This window comes from Panthera uncia (assembly GCF_023721935.1).
Source record: "Panthera uncia isolate 11264 chromosome A1 unlocalized genomic scaffold, Puncia_PCG_1.0 HiC_scaffold_17, whole genome shotgun sequence".
NCBI lineage: Eukaryota > Metazoa > Chordata > Mammalia > Carnivora > Felidae > Panthera > Panthera uncia.
Genome location: NW_026057577.1, coordinates 120,249,485 through 120,264,739, shown reverse-complemented (window position 1 = coordinate 120,264,739; position 15,255 = coordinate 120,249,485). Strand labels below are relative to the sequence as shown.

The window sequence follows — 15,255 nt, the reverse complement described above, 5'->3', positions numbered from 1 at the left end:
GAAGGATGGACGTTAGGATGACAAACAAAACATAGCCCGGAAGAGTACCCAAGAACTGCCAACCATACCTGAAGGGGTCAGATACGTTTGCCGACGTGTTGGAATGTTGAGGGAGGTGGTGACAGAAGCAGGGAGAGGTTGGGCACATGGAATCAGACTGTACTGGTGTGCATAGTCAACATGCCTCATTTCTAATTTATTAGAGTGATGAACAAATCATCCCTAGCTCTGTGGTATTTAACCCTTTATTATATGATCTGTGATAACATTAACCCACTTGTTTTTTCTAGTGCTCATGGGTTGTGTGTGTGTGTGTGTGTGTGTGTGTGTGTGTGTTGGGTGGGGGGAATTCTAAATTTGGAGCAGTGATTTTTATCCATTTCATATGTCTTCTCAGGTTATAACTGGTGTCACACATACTATAGGTACTCATGAATGTACCTATAGTAATGACATTGTAATCATCCTTCCTTCCCCCTCCCTTCCTCCCTCCTTTCTATTCTACCTCCCTTCCTTCCTTCATTCCCTTCTTTCTTTCTTTCAGGTATTTACTATAAACATCACGAAGGTATGAGCCTAGACATAACGTGGAAAAATGTAAATGTTCAATAAACATGAAAATCCCCATTTATTATTTAATAAATGTAAATCAAGACAATAAAATGCCACTTGTCAGCTACCAAATTAGCAAAGAAATTGAAAATGATGACACGGTTGGGGCAGGGTGAAATTGGTTCTCTCACAGGGGAATAAAAGTCAGGACCAGCTGGGGCAGGTCAATTGAAAGTGTTAAATATGTTGAACAGTCTTTTCATCTTTATTGTCTGGCTGACTTAAAAAAAAATCAACTTATTGAGGCAAAATTTATGCACAACAAGCTGCATCCAGTTAAAAGTGTGCAATTAAATGGGTTTTGGACCCATGAAACCACCACTATAATCAATATAGAACACCTAGATTTTTCCTTATGCCCCTTTACAGTTCATCTCTTCCTTCACTCTAGCCCCTGAAAACCGATTGGTTTTCAGTCATTAGAGATTGGTTTGCCAGTTCTATAAGTGTGCTGTCCAAATGAGGGTAATCTCTAGCGACAGGCAGCTATCCAATACCTGAGTTGTGGCTAGACTAAATTAAGACATGCTGTAATTCTAAAACACACTGGATTTTGAAGATTTTGTATGAAAAATCATGTAAATTATCTCATTACATTTGTTAAATATCAAATACACATTGAAATGATAATATACTGAATATATCGGATTAAGTAAAATTATTAAAATTAATGTTTCTTTTCACTCTTTTAAAAAGTGGCTACCAGAAAATTTTAAGTGACATATGTGACTTGCATTATATTTCTACTTGACAACATTATTTTAGTGCTTAGCTAACTTTTAGTTTATCTTCCACATTTATTTATCTGAGCTTTCTTCAAACTTCACGTATCTTTGGAAACATGGCAACCTGTGCCTTCTCTTAGTTGCTTCTTGCTACAGTTTAGGAGATTATGTGGGTATGTTTTTGCATCTATTTTCCCCAGTATACAAGGCCATATTTTGTTAATGGTTATCTTTTTTGAATCTAGCTCAATGCCTGGTACATGGATGACATTGAATACTATTTATTGAACTAAATTGTCAACTTTTATAATTAAAAGTTCAGAGAGCACTTTTTGCATAAAGTGTTCACCAAAATATTATTTATAGTTTTTATTTTTTAATGTTTTATTTATTCTTGAGAGAGAGAGAGACAGAGAGACAGAGAGACAGAGCATGAGCAGGGGAGGGGCAGAGCGAGAGAGGGACATAGAATCCAAAGCAGGCTCCAGGCTCTGAGCTGTCAGCACAGAGCCCAACGCGGGGGTCGAACTCACAATCCGTGAGATCATGACCTGAAGTCTGATGCTCAACCAGCTGAGCCACCCAGGCGCCCCTATTTATAGTTTTACAAACTGACAATTAACTATAGCAAGAGGAGGTTGATTGAATAATATGAGATATATCTATACAGTAAGTCATTAAACAGCCATTAAAAATGCTGTTTGTTACCTCAACATAATAAAGGCTATATATGAAAAGGCTACAGCTAATATCATGTTAATGGTGAAAGACTGTAAACTTTTCCTCTAATATTTAGAGGAAAATCTAAGATCAGGGACAAGATAAGGATGCTTGCTTTTGCCACTTTTATTTAACATAATACTGAAAGTGCCAGCCAGAGCTATTAGGCAATAAAAAGAAATAAAAGCCATGTAGATTGGAAAGAAGAAGCAAAATTATCTCTGTTTGCAGAAGATATGATCTTATATATAGAAAACCCTAGGGTGCCTGGGTGGCACCCTAGTTGGTTAAGCGTCCAACTTCGGCTCAGGTCATGATCTCGCAGTTTGTGAGTTCAAGTCCTACATTGGGCTCTGTGCTGACAGCTCAGAGCCTGGAGCCTGCTTTGGCTTCTCTGTCTCCCTCTCTCTCTCTGACCTTCTCCTGCTTGTGCTCTATCTCTCTCTGTCTCTCAAAAATAAATAAACAGTAAAAAAAAATTAGAAAACCCCAACATTCACAAAAAAAATTATTAGAATAAAACAAATTCAACAATGGTGTAGAATACAAAATCAATACATACCAATCAGTTGTGTTACTACATTAACAATGAATAATCAAAAAGGAAATTAACAATTCCATTTACAATAGCATCAAAAAGAATAAAATATTTAACCAAGGGAGCGAAAGACTTGTACACTGAAAACCACAAAAGGTTGCTAAAGGAAATTTAAAAAGACACAAATAAATGGAAAAACATCCCATGTTCATTGATTTGGGTGCTTACTTTTGTTAAGATATCCATACTACCCAAAGCAGATTATAGATTTAATGTAATCTCCATCAAAATCCCAGTTTTTGTAGAAATGGAAAATCCATCCTAAAATTCATATGAAATCTCAAGGGACCCCAAATAGTCAAAATAATCTTGAAAAAGGACAAAGTTGGAGTTCTCACACTTCCTGGTTTCAAAGATTATTACAAAAACCACAGTAATCAAAACAGTGTGGTTCTGGCATAAAGAGACAGACATATATAGACTAATGGAATAGAGAGCCCTGGAATAAACTCTGGGATACATGGTTACAAGGGTCCAAGACCATTCAGTGAGGGAAAGGAAAGTCTTTTCAATAGTGTTGGGAAAACTGGATATCCACATACAACAAATGAAGTTGGGACCCTTACCTTATTCCATACACAAAAATCAAGGCAAAATGGACCAAACACCTAAATGTATGAGCTAAAACTCTTCAACTCCTGGAAGAAAACTTTGAGAGAAAGCTTAATGATATTGGATTTGGCAATGATTTCTTGGATATGACACTAAAAGCACAGATAACAAAAGGGAAAATAGACAAATGGAAAATAGACAATAGACAAATAAAAATTAAAGCTTCTGTGCATCAAAGGACACAATTAATACAGTAAAAAGACAATCTATGGAATGGGAGAAAATATTTACAAATCACATATCTGGTAAGGAGCTTATAACCACAATATACAAAGAACTCTGACAACTCAACAACAAAAAACAAAGAATCAATTACAAAAATGGACAAAAGAAGTAAACATTTTTCCAAAGAAGATATAAAGATAGGTAATGAGCATATGAAAAGATGCTGAAAGTTGCTAAATCATTAGAGAAATGCAACTCAAAACCACAATGAGATTCTAAGGATGGCTGCTATTAAAAATAAACCAGAAAATGACAAGTATTGGCAAAAATATGGAAAAATTAGAACCCTTATGCACTGTTGATGGGAGCGTGAAATGGTGCCATTGCTACAGAAAACAGTATTGTGCTTCCTTAAACAATTAAAAATAGAATTCTCGTATGATCCAGCAATCCTACTTTTACGTGTATACGCAAAAGAATTAAAAGCAAGGACTGGAAAAGATATTTAGGCACCCATGTTTGTTAGTGGAATTATTCACAAGAATCAAACCATGAACACAACCCAAGCATCCATTGGGTGAATGGATTAACAAAATATGGTGTATATATTAAATGGAATATTATTCAGCCTTAAAAAGGAATGAAATTTTGACACAGGTTATCATATGGATGGACATTATTCTAGTGAAATAAGAAAGGCACAAAAAGACAAATACTGCATGATCCCATTATATGAGGTACCTAAAATACATAGTTCATAGAGACAGAAGGTAGAATGGTGTTTGCCAGCTCTGGTGGGAAGAGGGAATAGGGAGTTGTTTAATGTGTATAGAGCTTCAGTTTTGCAAGATGAAAAGAATTCTTGAGGTTGATTTCACAACAATATGATTATACTTAACACTGCTGCACTATGCACTTAAAAAATAGTTAAGATGGTACATTTTTGGGGTATTTTACAACAATTAAAATATTTTTTAAACAAATTTTTTATGCTTATTTATTTTTGAAAGACACACACACACACACACACACACACACACACACAATGTGGTGAGGAGCAGAGAGAGAGGGAGACAGAAGATCTGAAGCGGTCTCTGCACTGACAGCCCGGAGTCCAATGCAGGGCTCGAACTCACAAACTGTGAGATCATGACCCGAGCCGAAATCGGTTGCTCAACCGACTGAGCCACCCAGGCACCCCTCACAATTAAAATATTTTTTAAAAACAATGAAAAAAAGAACAATGTTTGTAAAGAATGGTAATAACATGGGAATATGTAAGGTGAAATAAGGAAAGACAGGATGCACGATCGTATGTAGAGCACGATCTCAACTCTACTTAAAATGAAGAATAGAGTATAATGAAGGACACATACCAAAATGTTGAAAATAGGGGGCAATTATTATTATTATTATTATTATTATTTTTAAAGGTTTATTTATTTTAGAGAGAGAGAGAGCACAAGCTGAGGAGGGGCAGAGAGAGAGGGGGACAGAGGATCCAGGATCTGAAGTGGGCCCTGTGCTGACAGCAGAGAGCTCGATGCGGGGCTCAAACTCACAAACTTGTGAGATCCTGACCTGAGCTGAAGTCGGCTGCTCAACTGACTGAGCCACCTGGGAGCCCAAAGTTTTTATTATTTTTAAAAACTTTCTATAGTTTCTAAAATTTAACGATGAATTTGTATTTTTTTACTGCAGGGGGAAAATATTATTTTAAAATCTTGATTAAGGGGCGCCTGGGTGGCTCAGTCCGTTAAGCGGCCGACCTCGGCTCAGGTCCTGATCTCGCGGTCCGTGAGTTCGAGCCCCGCGTCGGGCTCTGTGCTGACAGCTCAGAGCCTGGAGCCTGTTTCAGATTCTGTGTCTCCCTCTCTCTGACCCTCCCCTGTTCATGCTCTGTCTCTCCCTGTCTCAAAAATAAACGTTAAAAAAAGAATTTAAAAATAAAATAAAATTTTGATTAAAATTATTTTCTTCTTTAGGTTTATTTCTACTAACCAACTAAAATATGATTAGGGCTTTCATAAGTTTTTTTTTAATGTTTATTTTTGTGTGAGAGAGAGACAGAGCATGAGTAGGGGAGGGGCAGAGAGAGAGGGAGACACAGAATCCATAGCAGGCTCCAGGCTCTGAGCTGTCAGCACTGAGCCCCACGTGGGACTCGAACTCATGAACCTTGAGATCATGACCTGAGCTGAAGTCAGACACTTAACCGACTGAGACACCCAGGTGCCCCAGGGCTTCATAAGTTTTTAATGGGAATATTAAAATTTGCCTACAGACCAAAGTCTAGGAAAAGAAATTTCCTTTTGCACCAAAACTTCAATCCTTATGTATCTAAGTCTGACTCCTCTAAGTGGCTCTTTCTCCCTCTTGGTTATCAAATGGTCGGGCTCTTAGTTCTGTAAGTCTGAAAAGAGGGAGAAGCCCCAATTTGAAATAGCCCATCGATGAGCTGTGTTCACTTTGGGAAGGGTGCACTGGTGGATCCACTGACTGAGAAGTCAGTTGATCTGAAGGAGGATACTGGGAAGGAAATATTTTTCTCAATGAGAGCAAGAAAAATTCTCTAAAATTCTCTACCTGAGGTATCTAATGGCGATTAAAGCTTTCCACCGAACAGGGCTAGCTAAGGAATCCAGGGGCTCATCCCTGATGAAGTCCTGTAACACAAACAAAGAGGTGAAATATTTTAGAAAGGGGAGTTTCCACATGCAGCTGCAATCCCATTGGACCACTGGGTGCCCTTGGTCCAAAATATGGCAGAGATCTGTTTGTTCCCTGGGACTGGCAAGTTTTACCCACTAAAAAAAGACAGCTCTGTGCTCTTGGTAACAGACTTTTCATGGCCTTGCCCATGTCCTCTCTGCCCACTCACCAGCATGTAACCCAGTAGCACCTCCTTGTAGGAGAACTTGAACCCCTGATCCTCAGCATCTTGGACAGCAATGCCAATCTCAGTGATACTTCTTGTGAAACTCATTTGCAGATCCATGTCCTAAAACGGAAGGATTCACAGTGCAAGCCAAAGTCTTGGGTACCACACCTGGTTCTATAAACCCAGTTCTTGACCTAGGGTTGAACTATGTGCCCAGACAGAAGTGAGAATCTGTTTCTTTTTCCTTCTCTACCTCAGTTTAGGATCAAAGTTGCAGGGAAATTAAAAAAACAAAGGTCAATTTCTACTCCTTCCACCCCTACCCCCCACCCCCCATAGATTGAGGTTCTATAAGGCAGTGGCTTTTAAACTTTTTGGACCATAAACCACACAGTAGGAAACAGTTTACAATTCCATTCTGTACTTACATTCTATCTATCTATCTATCTATCTAAATATAATGTATATAATAACTGAAATAAAACTTTTATGATACTTATTGCTATGTACAATGTTCTCTTCTATTTCTTTTATTTCATTAAAAAATTTGCTGGTGCGGTCTATTAAATCTATTACATTGAAATCATAGTCTACTGGTGGGTCACAGCCCATAGTTCTAAAAATACTGTTCTAGTTTGCAGTCTAACTTTCAAACCACCTGTAACCAAATATAGCTCTATGTTCTGTCCTAGATTAAGCTCAGGGATCCTGGCTTCAGAATTGGATTAATTAGTTATATATTGGGATCCTTTCCTTTGGAATCAAATCAAGAGGACATATATGCTTCCTGCATTTCCAGGGAGCCTACTTGGTATTCAAATGTATTTGTATTCAAATATATCAAATATATTGCATACCTTATTCATCACAGACATGCCCAGAACCTGAAAACCAAAGGCAAAAGCAGATATAGAGCCGCAGTTAGAGAGTTCCCTTACACCAGCAAAAAGACCCACCCACCAATCTGAAAACAAGAGTGAAGCAGGACACGGAGTCTTGCCAAGGAGTTGGGTGCTGTTCACTCCCTCCCCTATTTCCAAAGTGAGGTCCTGTACATTGGCAGACATTTTCCCCAGGTGAGTCTAATATACAGAACGCAGCATAAAGATATCAGGCGTTTGGGTTTCAAGCCTCACAATTTAAAGAGACTCTACCAGATTTTGGTAAGAAAAAGGATAGAGGCTGTTGGCAGAAAGACCAGCAAAAAGCTATAGAATGAAAGTAATAGGGGAGCTGACTTTGGAAGGAGATATAGTCAGTTCTGCTATGATGCTTGCATTGAAAATGCAATTTTGTTCCAGTGAAATTGATATGTGAGTAAATACTTCTGGTATATTCTGAATTTTGTGTTTGCTTATGCACAGTTTGGTCCATGACAGCAAAAGGTGAACTAGCTGAATTGAACTGCATAGGAATACTCACACAACACCTCAAACACGCCAGCTGCCTCAGTTTACCATGGTAAGAGCTGCTTCCCATACAAATCTGGCATTCTAGCTGTCCGGCTGATTTCAAACGACCCTTCTTTATACCACCATTTCATAATAACTCACAACTTTCACAATTGAATTCATGTGTTTTTAAAGGAAAAGTGACATAATTTTTTTTATAGTACTTAGATATTTCTTAAATGTTTTTTTTTTCTTAAATGGTTTTAAAAATTAGGTTCCTATTTTTTTCTGTGTCATTGATGGGGTTTTGAATGTTGTGCCCCTTACCCCATTTCCCCCACAATCTTGTGGTTTTTTGTACTATGTTGTTCTATGCTGTGTTACAGCAGAACTGACTGTACCTTGAAAATGTACAGTCATCATTATCTAAAACATCTTTATCTCTTTTCCTCTTTTATTTTTATCCTACTTTTCCTCAATGACTGACTAAAAATTAATGTAACAGAAAACATCTTCAAAAAATTTTTTTTAATGTTTATTTATTTTTGAGAGAGAGACAGAGTATGAGTGGGGAGAGAGAAGAGAGAGAGACACAGAACCTGAAGCAGGCTTCAGGCTCTGAGCTGTCAGCACAGAAGCCTATGCGGGGCTTGAACTCATGAACCGTGAGATCATGACCTGAGCCGAAGTCGGATGCCCAACCAACTGAGCCACCCAGGTGCCCCAGAAAACACCTTTTTTTAAATCATATTTTTGGTTTTCATCATTGCTTTTCAAATTTTGAGTGCATCAGAATCACCTTTTCAGGAGCACGGCAAAAATACAGATTCATAGATTCATCCCTAAAGGCTGTGATTCATTAGAGATCTCTATTTTTAACAAGCTCTCCAGGTAATTGTCATGCAACTGAAGGGTGAGGATCACTGCCCTAATCCCTTTCACTGGTGTATACTTATATCTGTGATATCATGAGTTCCCTGTGATTCCATTTTTATCACATACACACATGAATAAATATCAAGAGTACAGATTTATCAAGCAGGTGGTGTGTGGAGAGCACAGAAGAGGAGGTAAGACAGCATAAGGTACCATCCCTAACATCAAGGTGCTGACAGTCTGATGTGGGAGCAGATGTGCACGTAATCGGCAGAAGCTTCTGAAACTTGGCTGTGGATAAGAATCATTTATAAACCTTTTAAAATTACAGCTGTCAGACTCCACCCCAGATCTACTGAATCAATCTCCCTGAAAAATGGTTCTGGGAAGCCGTATTTCACACATGATCCCAAGGTGATTTTTAGGTGGCTGACCTGGCACTAGTTAGCAAAATGGCTAAATTGACAATATATATAAAGTACTTTATTAAAGATATAAAAAGTACTATGGGGGACAGAAATGATCAGATGAATTCCAACTCAGATGTGTGGCTCTGAGGCAGGAATATTCCTGGCATGTTTGAAGAGCATCAGCGACAGCCCGGGGGATTGGTATGAATGTGTGTGTTGGGGTGCGTGTGAAATAGTACCTAATGATGTAGACTGCGTAGATTGGTTAACGATATATTTTTATTCGCTTAAAGATACATGTATTGTGGGGCGCCTGGGTGGCTGAGTCGGTTGAGTGTCTGACTTTGGCTCAGGTCATGATCTCACGGTTCAGTTCTATGAGTTTGAGCCCCACATCAGGCTCTGCACTGACAGCACAGAGACTGCCTCAGGTCTTCTCTCTCCCTCTCTCTCTGCCTCTTCCCTGCTCATGTTCTGTCCCCCTCTCTCTCAAGAATAAATAAACATTAAAAAAATTTGAAAAGATACATGTATTTCGCTTACTATTTGTGAGGCACTGTTTTAGGTGGTTTATCTATACCACGTAAAAGGTTGAACAACTACCATTAGTAACACTTCAGAGACTATTGCAGGGAAGTAATGAATCTGTAATGCCCTAATGAGGTACTGGAGTAATTATTTTAAGTTTGATTCGAGGGAGACTGCTATGGGTACTTACCTAGGAAGGTATCATGGGACATGAACTGCCCAAGGTTTTGGAAAGAAACAAATTACCTGACCCTGTTTTGTTATGAAAAAAAAATTTTTTTTTGTCTTACATTCTCATCTTCCAAATATACCAGGTCCTGTCTTGCCTTTGGCCTGTATCTTTTGAGCATGAATATTCCCAAGAGGTGAGCCCCTCCAAGGTTTGGGAACCCCAGACTAGAAATCCAGGCAGCCCTGTGCTAGCCATTACCTGAGAGCACTGGCCATAAAGAAATAGGACTTGGGATACGATGTCTTGATCAAGCCTGGTGAGGAGTTGACCCTTAGGAGCATGGAGGGCCACAGCTCCGTAGATTACCATGACATCAGTCTTGGTGAGGCTCTTTTTCCCAGAAAAAATACCCTGAAAGAGAGACATAAAAACTATGATGGAAGGTGTCGCCTTCCTTCCATGTTGTTTCCTAATTCTATGGACCACTACAGGGATTAAGAAATGAGACTGCGATGATGAAAATTAGTCTAAAACTGATACCCTTGCTTGGTCAAATTTAAACACCCCAAACTGTGCTGTGGATCTATCAGGCTTTAAAAAAGAGGTCCCTGTGGGAAAGCGTGTGTTAATTTTTACTTATTACATCTCTTTCCTTCAGGGGAAGCAGAGTGTACACAATGGAAACTGACCAGGAGGCCTGAACAGTTGGTAGAGGGACAAACCTAGGCACACACAGAATTCCTTAGGACCTTTCGAGTCAGCAATAGTGATAGAAAATGGAGTAGATCTGTCAGATAGCTGGTCATGCTACAGGGCCTGGGCTCAGGCAATTCTCACCTGGACTACAGACCTGGGGACAGGAAGAGGCTGTTCAGTGATGGGATCAGTGTCGTTTGCCCTTGCAGTGACCAAAAGCTTTGGGACAGAAAGTTGTTCTTTTTACCTTACATCGATTCATGAAAAACTTTTCCCGATCTTGGAATGTCTTAAGAACTTTTAAGACAGTATCCAAGTGAGTCTCAGCGCAGTATCCTAAAATAGATGTTATTCCCTAAAGTCAGAAAAGATAGGAGTTTTGAGTTTAACCATTCACTTATTCAACAAATATTTATGGAACCCCTATTATGTGTCAGGCACTCTTCTAGGTGCTGGGGAGACAACAGTGAACAGAACACACGGAACTCCCTTTCCTTGTAGTGCACACAACCAGGGGGAAATGACAGGGGAATAACATTAAATAAGCACATAAATTTGCTAAATATGTAAATATATAGTATTTCAGTGGTGAGAAGTGCTATGGACAGAAGGAAAACAAGAAAAGAGAATAGCACTGTAGGTTGGGGCATTTTCAATTTAAATGGGTGGAAGTCTTCATTAACAGGGTAACATTGAGTAGTGTTCTGAAATGAATGAGGGAGCAAGCCATTGGACTGGGTGGGAAGGAGAGTTCCAAACAGGATGGGGGAAATGGTGTTAGAAATAATTCCAAGAGCAATAAATGATCACATCAGACAAGGAGAATATAAATAATAAAACAGCAGTCTCAAAAATTCAGTAAGTCTAGTGGTTTCTGACCATTTAATATGGAAGAGAGAATCCTAAACATCTTAAAATTTCTGAGGACAATGTATAACAAAATACACTACAAAATTTTTTTTAGACTAGGTGGTCTTTATTAGCCTGGGAATTTTTAAAATTTATTTTTAATTTTTTTTTAACACACATACTCTCCTTCCTCCACATTCACATATACTCTGCAGCTTAGGCCAGGGTAGGGAATAGGTAAAAGTGCTTTGAAAAAGTTCTCTAGGTTATGCTTATGTTTTCTCTAGGTTGAAAATCAATAGCATCTAAGGTTATTTTCAGCTTGTAAATTCAATGATTTTGATATTTATGATTTTTTTTAAACATTTATTTATTTTTGAGACAGAGAGAGACAGAGCATGAACGGGGGAGGGGCAGAGAGAGAGGGAGACACAGAATCGGAAGTAGGCTCCAGGCTCTGGGCCATCCCAGAGCCTGACGCGGGGCTCGAACTCACGGACCGCAAGATCGTGACCTGAGCTGAAGTCAGACGCTCAACCGACTGAGCCACCCAGGCGCCCCTTGATATTTATGATTTAGGTTAAAAAATCAAGGCCAAAATATACTAAAAATACTTTTTATTAAGTAAGAATAATTGAAATTCATTTTTCAATACTTTCACAAACCTGGTTAAATAATGAAGCATTGATCCTGGGATGCAAGTGTGGTTCAATATTCACAAATCAATGAATGTGATATACCACATCAATGAAAGGGTGAAAACCTTTTCAATAGATGCAGAAAAAGCATTTGACAAAGTACATCCATTCATGATAAAAACCCTCAATAAAGTAGGTTTAGAGGGAACATACCTAAACATACCTAAACATGAAAAATCCAGAGCTAACATCATACTCAATGGTAAAAAACTTAAGAGGTTTTCCCTTAAGACCAGGAACAAGACAAGGATGTCTACCCTCACCACTTTTATTCAACATAGTACTGAGAGTCCTAGCCACAGCAATCAGGCAAATGAAAGAAATAAAAGGCATCCAGGAGGTTCTGGAAGATGGCGGCGTAGGAGGACGCGGGGCTCACAGCGCGTCCTGCCGATCACTTAGATTCCACCTACACCTGCCTAAAGAACCCAGAAAACCGCCAGAGGATCAGCAGAAGGGAGTCTCCGGAGTCAAGCGCAGACGAGAGGCCCACGGAAGAGGGTAGGAAGGGCGGCGAGGCGGTGCGCGCTCCACGGACTGGCGGGAGGGAGCCGGGGCGGAGGGGCGGCTCGCCGGCCAAGCAGAGTCCCCGAGTCGGGCTGGCAAAAGCGGAGGGGCCGGACAGACTGTGTTCCGACAGCAAGCGCGACTTAGCGTCTGGGAGGTCATAAGTTAACAGCTCTGCGCGGAAAGCGGGAAGGCTGGAGGACAAAGGGAGGGAGAGCTGCTGAGCCCCCGGACGGCAGAGCTCAGCTTGGCGGGGAACAAAGGCGCCAGCGCCATCTCCCCCGCCCATCCCCCAGCCAAAATCCCAAAGGGAACCAGTTCCTGCCAGGGAACTTGCTCGCTCCGCGCAAACACCCAACTCTGTGCTTCTGCGGAGCCAAACCTCCGGCAGCGGATCTGACTCCCTCCCGCTGCCACAGGGCTCCTCCTGAAGTCGATCACCTAAGGAGAAGCGAGCTAAGCCTGCCCCTCCAGCCCCCGTGCACCTTGCCTACCCACCCCAGCTAATACGCCAGATCCCCAGCACCACAAGCCTGGCAGTGTGCAAGTAGCCCAGACGGGCCACGCCACCCCACAGTGAATCCCGCCCCTAGGAGAGGGGAAGAGAAGGCACACACCAGTCTGACTGTGGCCCCAGCAGTGGGCTGGGGGCAGACATCGGGTCGGACTGCGGCCCCGCCCACCAACTCCAGTTATACACCACAGCACAGGGGAAGTGCACTGCAGGTCCTCACCACGCCAGGGACTCTCCAAAATGACCAAACGGAAGAATTCCCCTCAGAAGAATCTCCAGGAAATAACAACAGCTAATGAACTGATCAAAAAGGATTTAAATAATATAACAGAAAGTGAATTTAGAATAATAGTCATAAGATTAATCGCTGGGCTTGAAAACAGTATACAGGACAGCAGAGAATCTCTTGTCACAAAGATCGAGGGACTAAGGAACAGTCACGAGGAGTTGAAAAACTCTTTAAACGAAATGCAAAACAAAATGGAAACCACGATGGCTCGGCTTGAAGAGGCAGAGGAGAGAATAGGTGAACTAGAAGATAAAGTTATGGAGAAAGAGGAAGCTGAAAGAAAGAGAGATAAAAAAATCCAGGAGTATGAGGGGAAAATTAGAGAACTAAGTGATACACTAAAAAAAAATAATATACGCATAATTGGTATCCCAGAGGAGGAAGAGAGAGGGAAAGGTGCTGAAGGGGTACTTGAACAAATTATAGCTGAGAACTTCCCTGAACTGGGGAAGGAAAAAGGCATTGAAATCCAAGAGGCACAGAGAACTCCCTTCAGACGTAACTTGAATCGATCTTCTGCACGACATATCATAGTGAAACTGGCAAAATACAAGGATAAAGAGAAAATTCTGAAAGCAGCAAGGGATAAACGTGCCCTCACATATAAAGGGAGACCTATAAGACTCGTGACTGATCTCTCCTTTGAAACTTGGCAGGCCAGAAAGGCTTGGCACGATATCTACAGTGTGCTAAACAGAAAAAATATGCAGCCGAGAATCCTTTATCCAGCAAGTCTGTCATTTAGAATAGAAGGAGAGATAAAGGTCTTCCCAAACAAACAAAAACTGAAGGAATTTGTCACCACGAAACCAGCCCTACAAGAGATCCTAAGGGGGATCCTGTGAGACAAAGTACCAGAGACATCACTACAAGCATAAAACATACAGACATCACAATGACTCTAAACCCATATCTTTCTTTCTTTTTTTTTTTTTTTCTTTTAGGCACCAAATTTTTAATTTACCCACTTTCTTGCTCTCTTTTAACATTATAAACATTAATTAAACATTATAAACCAAATTAATATTTTTGATCCAGGGTTGTGATAGGAGCCATCATGTTACAAAGAGGTGGCAGATCTCTGCCTGCTTTTATGATTCTCTGGCCTCTCTCAACTTCTGGCTGTCACATCTCTTGTCCTTTTTTGGTTTTCCTATAACACTATATTCTAACCTCTGTAAAATAGGAACTGAAAGTACTGACCTCACTGTTCTGAGAAACCTCTTAAACAATAGAATGTCCAGCACTAAGCCAGGCTCTCAGGGACAAACTCCCAAGAGTTCCTCCCTGCCCTTTGATATAGTTCATTCTCATCAGTCATGGGCTGAGGAACCAGTGAACCAGTAAATTAGAACATGAATATAAAGGCCATAGGTCAGGGGAGGGCCTAGATGGAAAAGTGCATTAAACCCATATCTTTCTATAATAACACTGAATGTTAATGGATTAAATGCGCCAACTAAAAGACATAGGGTATCAGAATGGATAAAAAAACAAGACCCATCTATTTGCTGTCTACAAGAGACTCATTTTAGATCGGAGGACACCTTTAGATTGAGAGTGAGGGGATGGAGAACTATTTATCATGCTCCTGGAAGCCAAAAGAAAGCTGGAGTAGCCATACTTATATCAGACAAACTAGACTTTAAATTAAAGGCTGTAACAAGAGATGAAGAAGAGCATTATATAATAATCACAGGGTCTATCCACCAGGAAGAGCTAACTATTATAAATGTCTATGCGCCAAATACCCGAGCCCCCAGATATATAAAACAATTACTCATAAACATAAGCAACCTTATTGATAAGAATGTGGTCATTGCAGGGGACTTTAACACCCCACTTACAGAAATGGATAGATCATCTAGACACACAGTCAATAAAGAAACAAGGGCCCTGAATGATACATTGGATCAGATGGACTTGACAGATATATTTAGAACTCTGCATCCCAAAGCAACAGAATATACTTTCTTCTCGAGTGCACATGGAACATTCTCCAAGATAGATCA

General features: G+C 40.2%; 1 protein-coding gene across 1 annotated transcript in view; it reads right to left on the bottom strand.

Annotated features, from left to right (window-relative positions):
- MROH2B (maestro heat like repeat family member 2B) overlaps nt 1–15,255 on the bottom strand; it is a 79,087-nt gene that overhangs the window by 20,593 nt on the left and 43,239 nt on the right. The window contains exons 18-22 of the mRNA XM_049648916.1: nt 10,634–10,741; nt 9,949–10,101; nt 7,171–7,197; nt 6,314–6,433; nt 6,019–6,098 (exon numbers count right to left, since the gene is read on the bottom strand). Of these exons, the coding sequence (XP_049504873.1) occupies nt 6,019–6,098; nt 6,314–6,433; nt 7,171–7,197; nt 9,949–10,101; nt 10,634–10,741 (488 nt within the window). The remainder of the gene's footprint in view (nt 1–6,018; nt 6,099–6,313; nt 6,434–7,170; nt 7,198–9,948; nt 10,102–10,633; nt 10,742–15,255) is intronic.